This window comes from Corvus kubaryi, unplaced genomic scaffold (genome assembly GCF_017639235.1).
Source record: "Corvus kubaryi isolate FWS band 111438036 unplaced genomic scaffold, C.kubaryi_AGA036_p1.0 split1-131, whole genome shotgun sequence".
Taxonomy (NCBI): Eukaryota; Metazoa; Chordata; class Aves; order Passeriformes; family Corvidae; genus Corvus; species Corvus kubaryi.
The window spans coordinates 25,725,106-25,741,081 of record NW_024582073.1 but is presented as its reverse complement, the minus strand read 5'-3'; the positions used below and the strand labels follow the sequence as shown (position 1 = coordinate 25,741,081).

Genomic DNA, 15,976 nt, shown 5'->3' with positions numbered 1-15,976 from the left:
TTTTTATTTCACTGTGAAATTGCATGAGACAGAAACTACACCACATTCTTAAACAAATTCATATTTTGTGGCTTTCAACTTTCACACAAATAAAAGCCTACATGAATTTTTCAGAAAAATCAATACTTTTGGATTTTCAAACACTTTTCCTTTAGTTGCCAAACACAGTAGATGTATGTATTATTTATTTTTGTTACTTCAGCTTCCTCCTCCCCTGTGAGACTTTTCAAATAAAGGTCTAAAGAATTCTTCTATTATTCAATTAAAAGGCATGAAAATGAATTTGGTTGAGAATGCTGTGTGCCCAGGAGAGAAGCTGTGCTGTGCATTGTGCAGATTAGCATTGTAGATGACACTGTGTGGAGAAAACTACAAGAATTTACACCACAATATATCCACAACTTGAAAACAAAGTGGCGGTTTAAATAAGAGAAATGGTACTGAAAAAACATAAATTACAACATCCTGCTTCCAGCCACCCTGGTATTTCATCTTTAACAGATGTCTCAAACACCACTGTGCATGACAGAAAGCACATGAAAAGCAGGAGCCATGGTGAAGATGAATAATGAAAATCTCATTTTGTACTGACTCCATCTCTCACCATAAAAATAAGCAAACCCCAACATTTTGACACCTTCTCAACTTCATAAAACCTACACATCAAACTAAACCTTAGGTAAATGGATCCTTACACTAAATGCCAGATTCATGAACAACAAGGAGGTTTGAATAAAAGTCAGCTTTTTTTTTTTTTTTTAATGAGGTCATAGAGAATATTAATATGCACATGCTTTCAGTGTTTTGTAAAGAAAAAACCACATTTTATTGGCCAACTCTCTAGGTTTAATGTGACCCCACCTCTCTCCATTTGCAGACTCCTGGGCCTACAGGAGAACCATCCATTGGTCTGTACAGCAAAAACTCCACTTAGAGGAGCAGAACTAAAGGCTGCTTCCCTCACCTTTATGTAATTAACTTGGGAATCGGAACAGCAAAGAAACAGGGGCAGGATCTTAATCTGGTCTGGTAACAAGAAGACATTCCTTTTGGGAACAATCAGTGCATCTCCAGTTCTTGAGTCAGTTGTGGGAACTGTACAAAAACCAGCACAGGTGGGCTCTCCCAAGAGCCAATCACACCAGTGCAGACACACCATAAAGGCTCATGGGAGCTCATATACCCTCCCTATTTCTGTGCAAATGGATAATGTGAGTTTTAAGTACAGCTTCATGTATTTACAGGCCCTCTAAAGGACATGAAAATTTTAATTAAACTGAACTCTGCTAAAACCCCTTCTGTCCAATCTGCCCAACAACCTTGCTTGAGTTTTCATTTTAGGACTATTTACAAAACTCCATAACTAGCACTAAGACATGTTCAAATCAAACAGAACATGTCTGCATAAATGCATTCTAGAGGGAATGAATTACGTGACTCATGATAAACTGTCAGGGTGGATGCAGCTGGAGAAGATCCTTAACAATGGGTGGAAGCTTGAAAGAGCTTTGCAGCTGGAACTGCTGACGTCTGCTAAATTCACCTACACTAAACCTGCAGAGTTGCTTTTTAAGAGCATTGTGTTTAAACTGCAGTGTCTTTTTCTCAAATCTGTATAACTAAAGATGACCTTGGTCTCTTAAGACCACCTGAATACCCCAGGTTCATTGAAACATTTCTCTGAGCTACTCTGGGACTACAAGGACAAGCAAGGTAGCTAGAGAGAATGATGATTAATTCACTAGAAATGCTACTTAAAGAGGAGACAGACATCAAATTTTCAAAGACGTTTTAAGTTTATGTCATTTCAGATTCAACAAAATTCAGGGTGAGACTTCAGTGAAATGAAATGCACCATACTTCTCTGTACTTTGTTTAAAAACTGATTATTACATGAGCATGCAATATTGGACAAAAATGGTATGCAGTGCTCTCTAGAAATTCTAGGCCAACTCCAACATCTGTCAGCCTAAATCAGAATATGCTTTACACAAACTAAGCAGTCAGAGGGGTTACAATTTCATGGGTTTCACATCCGCTTTACTATCCAGACTGCTTCACCCAAACTCTTATCCAAAGCAAGAACTATCTATAACACTTCAATTAATCCTTGCTTTGATCATGAAGGATAACAAATACCAAGATAAACGCTTACAAGATACTTTCCAGTGCCGTTTATTACAGGCATTTAATTTCAGACGGTATTACTCAGTTTTAGCATGTTTTCCTTTGTTTGTTTCTCTGATTAATGCACTGTGCCTTCTCCATAGCTCAACACATTTCTCTGGCTCCACTCAAAAACTTCCTGTGATGAACTGGCCCCAGTTTCACATCTGCTGTAAAATAAAGTGACCATTGCTCAGCACTCCTACTGAAGTCAATGTGATGCTTTTTGGGTCTAGGTGTCTGCTTGCAAAGATATCTCACCGTGTAATAATCACTGAATGTACCTAGCCACACAACGAAAGACAGTGTTCAGGGCAGGGTGACAGAGATCTGTTCTCTTACAGGTTTTATTTTAAGCTTCTTAATTTTTTAGAGTTTTAAATCCTAAATCCTGATTTTATGTTGCGATGGATTTGCAAAATCCCTAAACTCTCAAATCAGGAAGTGTGTTGCATTGTCAGTTTTCTGCCACGATCCTATGTGACTGTGGAACATGTTCAGCAAGATCTTCAGTTCTGAAGTTCCAGAGTAGTAGGTACAAACTATTTCTCAGATGACAAGCAATGATTTTACTGCAAAAGAGTGCTACTGTCATTGTTACCAACAAATAAACCCACTATATATTTATATAGATACGAAGAACAGCCAAATTAACTATTCTGTCTTAGGGTGTCCTTCCTGTACATTGCCTCCATTCTTAGTCTCAGTGTTTTACTTCTGGCTACACTGAAATTGGAGTCAAACTTTTTCATTAAGTGTCTGGCTTCTACTATCAAATTAGTCAATAACAAAGCAGTTACTACACCTAGATTTTGGAATTATTTTACATGTTACCTACAACTTTAGGGAGAGGTTAGTACTAATTCCAAGAAACATTATTTTTCCCAATAACGCAATGCTGTAAATGAGCTCCATCCTTGAAGTGCTCTGCAAGAATCGGGACTGAGCACAGGGGGGAGCCATTTAGTCATAATCCTTAAATTGCATCGAAGGAACTCAAACTGAGGGACAACAGTGAAAAGCAGAATTGCTACCTGAAAATACACACGTGAAGGAAGTAGCTACAAGACAGAGAAGAAGTGCTTTTATATCAATGCCACTTCATTAAATCTGAGCGATATTAAGAAGAGCAAATTATTTCCACAAATGCAATATTACTGAGCCAAAAAAACAGTAAAAGCAACAATATATAAGCAACCAGCTAGTTCCTAATCAATTATAGACCTGTTTGATCTTACAGCAACAAAACAGAAAGATTTCTATCAAATGAGAATCTGTCTATTTACAGAAATAAATGCTATACAAAGTTAGCAAGCAGCACTGGTGTGGAGCACGCCCACAGAGATTATTACCTGCTTTATGGTGAAGTCATTAATAAGATGATGATTGTGTTCATTCAAGTTGCAGTGCAGGGTAACACAGTCACTGTGGAACAGCAGGTCCTGCAAAGTGCTCACCCGCTGCAGTCCCAGAGCACGCTCCATCCCATCCGAGAGGTATGGGTCATAGAAAATCACACTGAAGCCAAAGGCTTTGGCACGTAGTGCTACTGCTTGCCCAACACGCCCTAGAACAAGATAAACACGCCATGAGAGCAGATGTGAAGCAGCTGCTGTAAGGTAACCTCCTCCTTCCTAATGGGAACGCTCGTATCAAACCGTAACACTTTGTACAGCAACTGGAAATGCAGAAAACAGAGGAGTCTCCCATCCCACTGAAAACCATCACTGAGGTCAGAAATGGTACATCTGGACTGTTTCACACTACCTTGAAACAAAGCAGGAGGTTTGCACCTTTTGCAACCAGATATCTGAAATGCCAGAAGATGTCACATAATCTGCAATAATCTGGGTAACACAAGGCTTGCCTGCTGGGCCTGTACATGGCAAAACACCACTGCCTATGAACACATCCTGCCAAGGGCTTATCCTTACCCATGTCAAACCAGCTAGCTTTAATAAAAAGCTATAAAACTAATCCTCAAAAATGGATGTAATGACAGATAATTTGTTTAATCTGAAGCACAACCGATGTCAATACATGGAATCTCCTTTCTGGTATCTTCTTTCATTTTGAGTAACATCCTTCCAGCATCAAAATGCCTACAAGAATTCTGTCATCTAAGGCTTTAAAATAAATTTTATTCAGCTACCTGAATGATTAATAAACACAGTATAGCACCTAGTTAAGACGAGTGTAGTCCCATTTGGAATTCACACTGAACTTAGCTTTTCTGTTCCACTTTCCTTACTGTCATACTTCAGAGCTGTGCCCAGAACTGCTGTATGGGCATGACTCCATACCACTTCCCTTTGACACACTACCAGTAAAACAGAGAGGGGAAAAAAAAAAATCCCTGAGTACATCTAATGAGTTACAGGCATTTTGGAGAGTGAGAACTAACACACTTTTCAAGTTAAGACGCTTACAACTAGATATTCATGTTAGAGCACTACAAATGTTGGATAAAGATGTTTCAAAAGCATCACTTGACAAACCGTAATAACAATGCCTCATTTGGGGGGGAAAAAAAAAGTCAACAAGTTTTCCTTTGTAATATCTAAGTTTGTTCAAAAAAGCATCAAATTAACCCAGGGAAATCCCATCTCTTTCCAATTGTGCTTGAAGGGATTTCCCTCTGCTTTTCAGTTTCTCTTTGAATAAACTTCAGAAGCCACAGGAAGAAAGGTTTTTTGTTGATCACTTAACGTGAACACAGCAATTCTGCAGTGCTTAGTGACAGATGTGCTTGGAATATTAAACAGTACATCAATCTGACAGGGGCTGTCTGCTTTTCTTTGGGGACACCAGGTTAGAATACTCCTCAAAATCTATCATTTCAACATTTGCAGGCATGTTATCTGTTTGCTTTCCAAGCTGTTTTCATAAATTTGAATTAGAAAATTTTAAGCACAAACAATGTACATTTCCAAATTTTGGCAAGTTCACAGCTCAAGGAATCAGTCACACAACTGTAAACACTTTTTTTTTTTAAACAAAGCATGTAACTGTTACTCCAGCTCCATTCATTTTCACATGCAACATTCTGTCTGTAACATCTGTTCTTTTTTTACGCTCTTCACAACACTAATACCTGAGGGGATTCACAACAGCAAAATCTCTTACAACAGCCTCTCCAGTTAAAGCTGCACTCTTCCTTCACCCCAAGCAGGCTAATAAACCAAAGCCTTCTTCAGTGGGCACAAAGTTCCCTTCACAAACACCTGGGAATTACATCTCTATTTCTAACCAGAATTATCCTATTACAAATATTTTATGGGATAAAAGTCTTCTGCAATTGTCAACTCATATATAGTCTTAGTCATTAAACAAATACACAGCTGGACACAAGGTTAATTTGCCAGTTTCTTTTTAAACTCCCATCTGACATAAAGAAGAACCACAAACCTATGACTTTTTTTTTCCCTTTCCTGAAAAACTTCTATTATATAAGACTCTCCTGGGTATGAGGGGTGGTTCAAAACCTACCTCAACACACTGAGGACAATACAGCACACAAAGCATCCCACCTTTGGGACAACTGTATGTTAAGAGTGTATCGAACTATTATGAATATTCATGGCTGCTTCCAGGGAGGGCAAAATCTTAAGCTGAAAACCTTAAATGAATTTCCTGGTCTGTAGTCTGAAAAGAATGCAGAAAATGAATGTTCCATACAATTGCAAAAGAAGCAAAAAGCAACAAAGTGTGTTTTAGAAATCAAAGCTCTAGCGAGGTCCATTCATCATTTCAGAGACCCAAACACCCAAGTCTCCTGTTACAGCCTCATCCATTCACTCTGCCACAAGTCTCCCAACTCCTCCCAACCCAAGTGTCCTGATTTATAGGTGTCTCTGACCTTGACCCTGCCAATGACCTGATCAGAGTGTGACAGTACAGCAGCTGCAGGTGTCAAGTACCCTGCTCAGCCCTAGGGCAATGAACACTCACCCTGCGCTGGTATTACAAAGTTTTATAAAATGACCTTGATACCATGGAAATAATGATGACCTGCCTGAAGATTTCCATGCAAATAAAAAGTGCTTTCACTTAGCAGCTCTTCCCTGCCTGTGCAACAGCAATGGAGAATATGGGTAATTTTTCCTCCTTCTTGCAGAACTCTGAAATGTGGAGAATGCTGTTTCGTTACATTTCCTGCTGAGCACATTAAGCAAGCCAGTAGGACTGCTAAGAGTAGATCATTTATTGCAGAGTAATACCATACAACTCTTTAAGCTTTATTGTCTTAAAACAAAGGTTAGTAATTTGGCCAACATCTAGGTAGGGCCGTGGGACTGTTGAGAGAATAGAACAGGTGAGGAAAGACAAACTGAGTGGTGACATTCACTGTGATGTGGAGACAAATTTATTTGGAAGAATTTCACCTTTCTTGGGTGAGGAAATGCGTAAGTCATTAGTCATCAGCATTTCTCACTGAGAAGGAAGGGGAAGGGAGTGTGACTTCACTGCTGTAAAATTATCATTAGAGCAGAACCAGGGCCAGATATCTATTCATCCAAGTACTTACATACTGCTGCTCATAAATATTCTTCCTTAAAAAAAATAAAACCCACTACATTTCTAGATATAAGGCGAAAAGATAGCTTTTTTTTTTTTAATGCAGGGCTTATTATTCACACTTGTGATGCATCACTTGAAATATAGGACACAGGATAGTAATAAAGATTAAAAGTGACTAAGACAGCTGTTTAATGATGTGATACTATTATTAATGTAAGGCTCAAAGAATCAGACACTTCACAAAGACAGAAAGAGGCATGGGCTGTGCCCTAAGGAGCTCAGGGGCCAACCAAACAACACAACAATGACGGATGAGATCCAACAAGCACAAGAAGGAGGCATTATGCTGTTGAGTCTCTGCTTATCTTCAAGCTCAATACAAGCAGAGGATGAGAGATGGGGTTAACTTTAAAGGAAGAACAGGGAGTAATAGGATTAAGCAGGACAGACCAAGTGTCAAAGCAGGAATATGCATGAGAAGAGGCAAAGAGAAGAGAGTGGGTGATGGAAAGAAGGCAAGTGAGTCACGAAACTTGGCTAGATCAGTGGATAAGGAAGTGAGTAGATGAAACTTTGGAGACATAGTCATTCCCTAGCACAGAGACAGGCAAGAGCTAGGGTGTTTCTTTTTGGCAGAAAAAGAGAAAAGCCCAGAACAGATGTTAAGAAGGTCTGCAGTTAGCTACTGCAGCAGCAAAGTGATAAATTTAAGCAACCCACTCCTGAAGAGACCACGAGTTTTAAGAAAGAATAGAGAAACATAGTTGTGCTTGAGAGGAGATGATCTCAGACACACGTTAATGACAAAGGACAGAAACTGAGACACTACACAGAAACAGAAGAAAGAGCTTAGCAACAGATGATGAGAACTGTTTATTTTGTGTGTAATACATTCACTTCATAGCATCTGGGTGGATCATCACTTCTGACACTGACATGTCTAAATAATAAACTGAGGCAGACTCCCGACGTGGGAGAGGCCACTAGTGAAGAAACTCAACCTAAGGAAATCTTTTGGTTGTAAATACATGTTTGAGTCTGAAACTCAAGACAGGTAACCTCTTGCAGTGATCTGTAATACAAAAGGGTGCACATCACAGCCTAAGTGCCAGAAGTGCCCACACAGAAATTCTGGTAAATCTTCTAAGTCTACATTTTTACTCTTCATTAATGTGTAGACTGACAGGAGTTTGTTAGAACAGGTCAGAATCAAAGTGTTGTGCCTACTCACATGCGCTCACAAGAACAGTGGAAGTTTTCAAAAGTGACTTCACAATGCAGTATTCCTTGAAACTGTGAATATTCTATTGTAGGAAATATATGGGAACAAAAAAAAGCTAGAGATAATGACTGGTCAGTAATTGCAACAGATGTGTGCCCTTAAAAATCAGCTTTTAACAGCTTTTTAAGTATACCATGCACACAACAGGCTTGCTTTTTGAAACCAAAACCTAGCATTTTGTAAGGCTTTATACACATACTGGCAATCTGATTATCCACTTGTTCCTCTATACTTTTCAGTCATCGAGAACAAAACCAACAAAACTCACTTAAGGACATCAATGATGAAAGACTTTTTTTTTCTAGTCTCACGTTTGAATTCGTTCAGTACAAAAAAAACCCCAAATTAAATGACACCAGTACAGATATCTCCAGTAAATATGCACACTGCATGTGAGCCAAAGCTTAAGTTTCAAAAACCAGGTATGCATTTCCATTTTGGAAACACTGCAGGCAACTGTCTATTATTTATGTACAGATGCTGTGACTGTGAGCACAATAATCATTGTGTGTTTAAATGAGATGCATAATTACATGAGCATAGATTTGAGAAAGCAGCTTCATGACTAACTTCTTGGAAGTCATATTTTGAAGGCAATTCTTTGATTGTGAACGTGGTTCTGGTGTATTGCACGCTCATTGAAATGAGTACTATGTAACAACAGGCTATTTTCAGCTCCTAAAAGTAAGAGTTTGTGGCTTGAGTTATTTGACAGCAATGTGTAACTCAAGCAGTCATTTAAGTATGATGCTTTGTTGTCAAAATCATATTATGAATTCCTGTGGATGAATAGCACAGCAATTACATACACAGTCTATGAGATCTGTGTAAGACAAGCACATGACTGAGTTATTTTTATATAGAAACTGACTTGTTTTTCTCTACTTCTGTAACAGACAATAATTAATTCATCTCAAGCAAGCCTGCCCATCTGTTGGATGCTGAAAAACATTTAGGGTCATTCAGGTAAGTAAGTAACTTTATTAGGTCTGGAAACATTTCAAACTTTCTTGCATATATTCTTCCTCTCCTTAGAGTTGAAATACAATTTCAGATCCAACTCAATCAAATGCACAAAATAACTGCTCTGCAGGATGTTACTGCAGCAAAGACTTTTTACTTATGTAAAAAACAGTAAAAGGAAGAAAGTCCAAACAAAACCAGGTACAACAACAGATAAAGGATAAAACATCCACATGTAACTGGGCTGAAGTAGCAGGATCCTTGTCCTGGAAAAGGGAAGTGATGATGTGTCCTTCTCTTACAAGCAGTGAGCCTGACATCAAGCAATATGGCAACAAAGACGTACAGAAACTCAAAGAACTGAGAGAGTATCAGCAATAAAATAAGTTTTCTGCAGAAAATGATAATGTCTAAAGGGAAAACATTTGAGTTATAAAAACACCAGCAATGAAGCGGGATTATAAACAATGCTTGACACGGAGTGAACCAAGTGTTCCATTTTTACAGTTCAAATCTTCACATTTTTTTAAAGCAATGGAGAGCAATGAGTGTGAAAGCATGTATGAAGACAACGTACCTAATCCAATAATGCCCAAGGTCTCCCCTCTGATGCGGGCAGCTCCAGAGGCCACTTCCCGAATCTGTTCAACGCTCTGTACCCGTGTGCCTTCCCGCAGGGCCTGGTGGAGCCAGGTGGTTCTCCTGTACAGGTTCAGGATGTGGCACATGGTGGAATCCGCCGTTTCTTCTACGGAGGCGGCTGGCACATTACACACGGCGATCCCTGCAAGCAGTGGGGGAGAGGATGCCAGTTGCCAAACAATGCTTACTTTTTTGCATTTAACAGCAATACAGGAGCATGATGTTTAAAATTACAGGTGTTTCAACAAGTCTTGCACAAATACTAAGTTTCTGACTGCAATGGCAGACAGAATACCACATAATAGTTGACAATTATGTGCCAACTTATTTGTCTGATTTTTTATTACTAATTATTGTGTTTTGATTTATTGCAAACTAAGGCAGATAGTAAACAGGCCACTGAAACCACTAAAGCAAAGCACTGAAGATGTCTGATAGTTTAGAACATGAGTCTCGGTAAGTGTTTTACATTTCCACTGAGCTTGGTGCTTCGAACAGCAAAGAGAAGTCTGCCTTGCTCTCAACAGAGTGGTCAATGATCATGTTTGGATTTAATTGTGCGAGTTAGCCTTCCACCACTGAGCAAATACCCTACCAAAAGCTATCTATGCAAGTTACAAAAAGGATAAAATAATTTATAATGATAGCAACTCTTATAAAGCCCTCACAGGATGACTGTCAGTAATTCCAAATCATGTATAGATAATCGTGATACAGGGAAGGCCAATCTGTTCTGTGCTGCACAGGGATTTTTAGAATTACAACAAAAAAATCCCAGGCTTTTCCTGGTCCCTCACACTAAAGGGAACCCATCTAATTGTCAACAGGGAAATGCAAAATCTGCTTCTCCATGGCACACAAAGGTAATGCCACATTAAGTCCATGTTCCTAACAGCTGAAAAGTTACCAGCTGAAACAAGCATAACATCAAGCAGCTTGAAGTGTTACAGATTTCCACAGAAAACTGCGGAAGGTGGATTGATTCAAGATTCACAATAAGCCCATTTTACTTCAAAAAACAGATGAAGCAACAAGTGATTGTAATCGCATGCAAGTTATCCCATTCTGCTTTTTACCTTCCAGTACTCAATGCACAGCAGTTAAGCAAAATGTTTGCTTGAAAAAGCCTGTGTCCTTTTTGACTTGTCTCTCTTCAGTCTTTCCATGTACTGCATGTTCTCTCTCTAATCACCAGCTCCCACAAATGTTTGTGTCTCAGTTCTGCTGACTGAGACAACAAACAGCACACAGTATAATTTCATGGTGGAGAAGAAAAAAAAAGTGGTTCGTTTCCTAAAAACACCCGAAAACTGTTTTTACTTTTTGAGTTTTTACGTAACTAAATATTCATTAAGTCCTCAGCTAATGCCAGCATTATCTTATGAAGCAAAGAAGAAGAAACATTCTCTTCAAAAATAGCAACAACAGTAATATGACAAATAATAAGCTCATATTATATATAACTATGTTTTACATTCAAATGCCTTTACTCTGCTGCCCAGTACTTTTTTACAGCTTTCTCTACACCACTAAAAACCAGCACAAGGAACCTGCAGAACTATTTTTGTTTCTTCTGCTGTAGAGATAAGCCTGTCTGCTGAGTCACTCCCCTTAAGACTTACAAGAAGATATACCAGCATCATTTGCTGGAATATTAATCTTGGCATCCTGCTAACATCCATGGTAGCAGGAAACTCACCATTTTTAAAAATGGGGAAAAAAGCTCAACTGGGAGGGAGAGGTGAAAGACTGAAAAATAACATCCCTCTAAGTACCTCACATTAAACATCTGCATTTGTTTATACAAAAAAAGTATTCTTCATGGAGCAACAACGCAGGTTTTAGATGGCAACGTAAATTTAGTAAATGTGTCTCCTAATAGCTGCCATCAACTAAAATTACGCTTTAGAAGGAGCTTAAAGAGTTATGTTTTTGGGAAGAGAAATAATATACCATCCTCCCTAATAGTTTTCCTTAGGAAACTGAGGGAACAAAAGTCAGGTAATTTCTCTCCTGAATGGCAGGAATTTATTTTTCCCTATTTTTCTTCACCTTTAAAAGCAGCTCATTTTTGAAAGGCAGAGACATACCAAACCACAAAAAGCATCAAGAGAGAGGCAAGGAAACGAAGAGACATTTCACATGGGAAAAGACAGCATACTCTCATCTCCAGATCCATTGATCTATGCTCCCTTCTCTTTTCCCATTGCTTCCAGTGATTTTGTGCACAGGTTCAATGCTTTAAAATACAGGAGTCAACCTGCATTACCTGAGCTCCCACTTCATTTGCATCCAGCTACACCCACAACTTGTATGTATTTTTTAGTCAACAATTAATACAGTGGAGCAAAAGCATGTTTTATCCAAGAAACACATATTTTCATGCTTTCTAACAAGATTGAAAGTGCTAATATAAAATAATGCTTAATAGGAAAAACTGGTAACAACCCCATGTGCCAGCTCTATGAAAAGTAAGAAGTTACTACAGAAGTTCAGGAATATGCTGGACTCTGTGGCCTAAATCTACATTTCAAAAGCAAATCAAAGCTTTTTATAAAGAGCAGATCACTCTCACATTACCTCCTTAAGATTTGTATTACTTGCACTAGTTCAACAAATGGAAGGCTCTTTGTATCAGTAACATTTCATTCCAACCATTTCACCCCAACTTAATATTAAAATCAGAGATTTTACACTGTAATCTTTCCAGCATTTACTAGCATTTGACTGAGTGGACAATAATATTTTGTGAATTAAGGGATGCACAGACAGCTTGGACATTAACTTTGTAACTCAGTCTAATCACAAGATAGGAACTGAATAATGAGCAATGTGGCCATTTAGCATTTCATATGAATGAGACTCTCAAATTTGCTGTACTCTGGCTTGAAGAATTATGTGACTGCACTTAAGTTATAAACTTTGGTTACAATCCAGCACAGAGACCTGCAGAAGAAACAGCCAGCAAACCTGTGAAGATCTTCCTCTTATCGGGGATTTTCTCCATAAATTGGGCTCCTGACTGGTCAGAGCCTTTGATCTGCACCTACATTCTGGCTTTTGATCTAGGATTTTACCCCAAGCCAATCTCTCCACACACAGAGGTTTTCTGGGGCTCACAACATGTGCCTAACTGTGGCACTAGTTAAAACAGGCAGAACACAGCCTTGCATACTTTCAGCCCAGACCTGTTCTTTATAAAACTTAGCAAGGAGTGGTTAAGGCTCTGCCACCATTACAACAGGTGAATAGTTTACTATCATCAGCTGATAAACAGACCACACTCCAACTCCTCCACTACATCAGTGAGGTTATTGCTAGGACTAAGCACTGCCACACTGAAATAAAGATTCCAAGATCTTCCCAGAGCATAATGGGAAACATACTTGGTCTCCTCAATCTTGGAAAATAAACGGAAGATTATCTTTACTCCAAGTGATAGGCTGACCTTTAGATTACAGGTAGGACACAGTTTAACCTAAAGTAAGGGGAAGTACAAATCAGATTGCTGCTTTTTTTGCAGTCAAACGTTAAGCACCACCTTTTCAGAGTTCCCATAGCTCAATTTATTCTGAAACAGCAACAACTGATTCTCCTATAAAATCGGTATTTCTATTTTATGGAGTGGTTTAGTACTAAAACTCATGCATCATAAATAAGTCTCAGACAGTTGATAATGATCTCATTTTTTATTCAAACCAAAGTAGTATGCCATGGTGATGGAATTATATTTTTTAATTGGATTACAGCAGTAGCAGTTAAAATATACAACTGGGGTAAAACAGAAAGAAATGAAAAATTATGGCCTTACTCCTTGGGTTTGTATTGAACAGGCGGACTGTCATCCTGCCACAAAGCTGTTAATATCATCACTTAATTAACTAATGCTAGTATCTCCATAATGAGTTTTATACTCTGATGAGAAAATTATACAGCTTACATACGATGCTACTATAAAATACACAGAAAACATTAATACAAAGATTTAGATGTTATCACATTTCTGGAGGCAAGTATAAGATGCAAAACAAAGTCTGTAAGAGCCATACCTAAATCTCCAGCAGATTTGATGTCAATATTATCAAAACCGCTGCCAATTCGGACAATTATTCGAAGTGCTTTGAATTTCTCCAGGTCTTCACGAGTTAAAGTTATGGTGTGATACATCAGTGCACCCACTGCTTCATTTAGTACCTATAAATAAAATGGAGGAAAAAAACCTTATTTTATGTTTGTCTTTCACAGAATCTCAGCTTAATCTCATACACTTATTTTCAAGTATAAAAAGACCATAAAAGCATTAAATACAGATTCAGAGTTTTTTTAAAGGTTATTTCTCCAAATATCTTCCAGCCTCTTAGTAAGTCTTTTTCCATCTGAAGTCTCCATTCTAACATGATAGGATCAGCTTTGAAAGAACTACATGATCTGTACTTGTGCTCTTAATAAGAGGGAAAACTCTCTTCATTGCACAGGAAATGCTCTGCCATACTGACCCCATGTACAAGTGCCACCGGACTGCATCTGCACATGCAGAAGCAGCCCAACGTGGGAGCAAACACTCCCCACAAACAGTGAATATTTTATGCTTACGCAGCTGACATTCAGCTTTGAATGGAGTTACAGAGCAGTATCTCTCCACCACACACAGTGGTACAGGCATTCACTGCCCTATTAAACCATTTGATACCTGAATAGAGAAAACATTCAGTGATCATAAACCCCTTCGACAACAGAGAGTGAAATCGGTCAATTCACACAAGAACAAAAGTGTTTGTCCCTCAGTTTATTGACACTGCAAATAAGCTCTCACCAATGGAAAACTGGATGTCACATAAATTGGTATTAACTGAGATGCCAAACTTGACATTATCCAGGAAAACATAAAGCCTCTGAGAAATAAGAAATTGCATGAAAGCAAAAATGCTGCAGAAAAAACCTCCAAATTTGTAAGAGAACCAAAAAAGCAAAATTAGAAGATAATCAGAAGCCCCTGATAAGCTAAATTACGTTAGAGTGCATCCAACCTACTCAAGAGCACTTAAGAGGAAGGGGTGTGGAGTAGGGAGAGAAAGAAGGGAAGAGGTATGGAGAAGGGAGCCAGACATGCCCAGCAGTTTTACATTCTGCTATCAAACAGTGACACTGCACCCCACACAGCTGATACAAGTTTATTTTTTGGATTTTTTCAGCAGAGAGTATTTTCCTCTTTATATGCAAATTGCACAATTTTAGTTCTTCAAAACACTTCCCTGTGCTTGTACCTTCAATGCACTAGCTAATATTCTAATTGTTCTACGAGGCACAAAACATGCACAAATCATTTCAGTAGCTAAGCCAGCTGTAATGACTTCAAGAGATTCCTATGACACACTTCACATAAAAGTTGTGCAGAGGCTCTAAATTTCTTACTCAACTGACTTTTGGGTCTGGTACATGTACAGATTCTGTCATCTGAGTTATTTCTACTCATATGAGCATTTCCTAGTGTACTGCAAGGTCAGTAAAAATAATCAACATACATAATTTTTAAAAAATTATTGCAGCAAAGCATGGTATTGCACACAGAGGATTACAACTGTTGGAACCCAGGATCGGCAGCAATATTTGAAATTAAAATACATTAAGAAAAAATGAAAGAGAAGCACTGAATACTTCACAAAATTATTTATGCTATTTCAACATGTGTTTCTGGACTGAGAACCTCAGTTCTAAGTCAGATAAAGACCAGATTCCTTTAAACAGAATTTGCATTTACTAGTAAAAACTGAAAAAAAATTACAAATTACACATCCTTCAAGCATGTAGCTACAACATAATTCAAAGACCAGCTGTAGGCTGTAAACTTATAAAATGATTACACACACACAAAACTCCTTGATTTTAATGGTGCAAAAAAGTCCTTTGGAGATTACATCCATCCAATCAGAAAGACTGCACTCACCAGAATGTGTTACCTTGACCTGTTACACAGCGTTAATAAAAACCCAAAGCAGTTTACTGGGTTTGCTTCTCCAGTGACAGTACAGCTGGCATGGACCAAGGCTGAGGCACCCTACACAAGAAACAGTCCCTCTTAGGACCAGGGAGCCCACCTAAAATGCTCTTAGGTTATTTCTGCTCCCACTAGAGGCTGAAATAAAATTGTTCAAGAATCTCCCAGTCTCAGTGTGTGGAAATTTCTTCAAATTCAGTCGCAGCACTTGCTGCTTCAAGGTCAAGTTCTTTATGATATCCTGGTTGTCTCCAACAAGCCACGTCCCCTATTCTGTGTTCTATCACATATATTTTCCCCTGTCCTGCTCTGGATGGCTGTGCTGCAGGAGAAAACATCATCTGTGTAGCTGTCAGATGAGCAAAAATTGAAGAATCTTAGAAGTTCTGAGGACACACCCCCAAGGC

The 15,976-nt window shown here is 38.6% G+C and overlaps 1 protein-coding gene across 9 annotated transcripts in view; it reads right to left on the bottom strand.

Moving 5' to 3' along the window:
• The window catches only part of CTBP1 (C-terminal binding protein 1), a 236,558-nt gene that overhangs the window by 13,130 nt on the left and 207,452 nt on the right, over positions 1 to 15,976 (bottom strand). For all 9 annotated transcript variants that reach the window (XM_042053276.1, XM_042053274.1, XM_042053275.1 and 6 more), the window contains 3 exons: positions 13,624 to 13,768; positions 9,510 to 9,716; positions 3,519 to 3,733 (listed from right to left, as the gene is read on the bottom strand). In XM_042053276.1, coding sequence (XP_041909210.1) covers positions 3,519 to 3,733; positions 9,510 to 9,716; positions 13,624 to 13,768 — 567 coding nt within the window. The remainder of the gene's footprint in view (positions 1 to 3,518; positions 3,734 to 9,509; positions 9,717 to 13,623; positions 13,769 to 15,976) is intronic.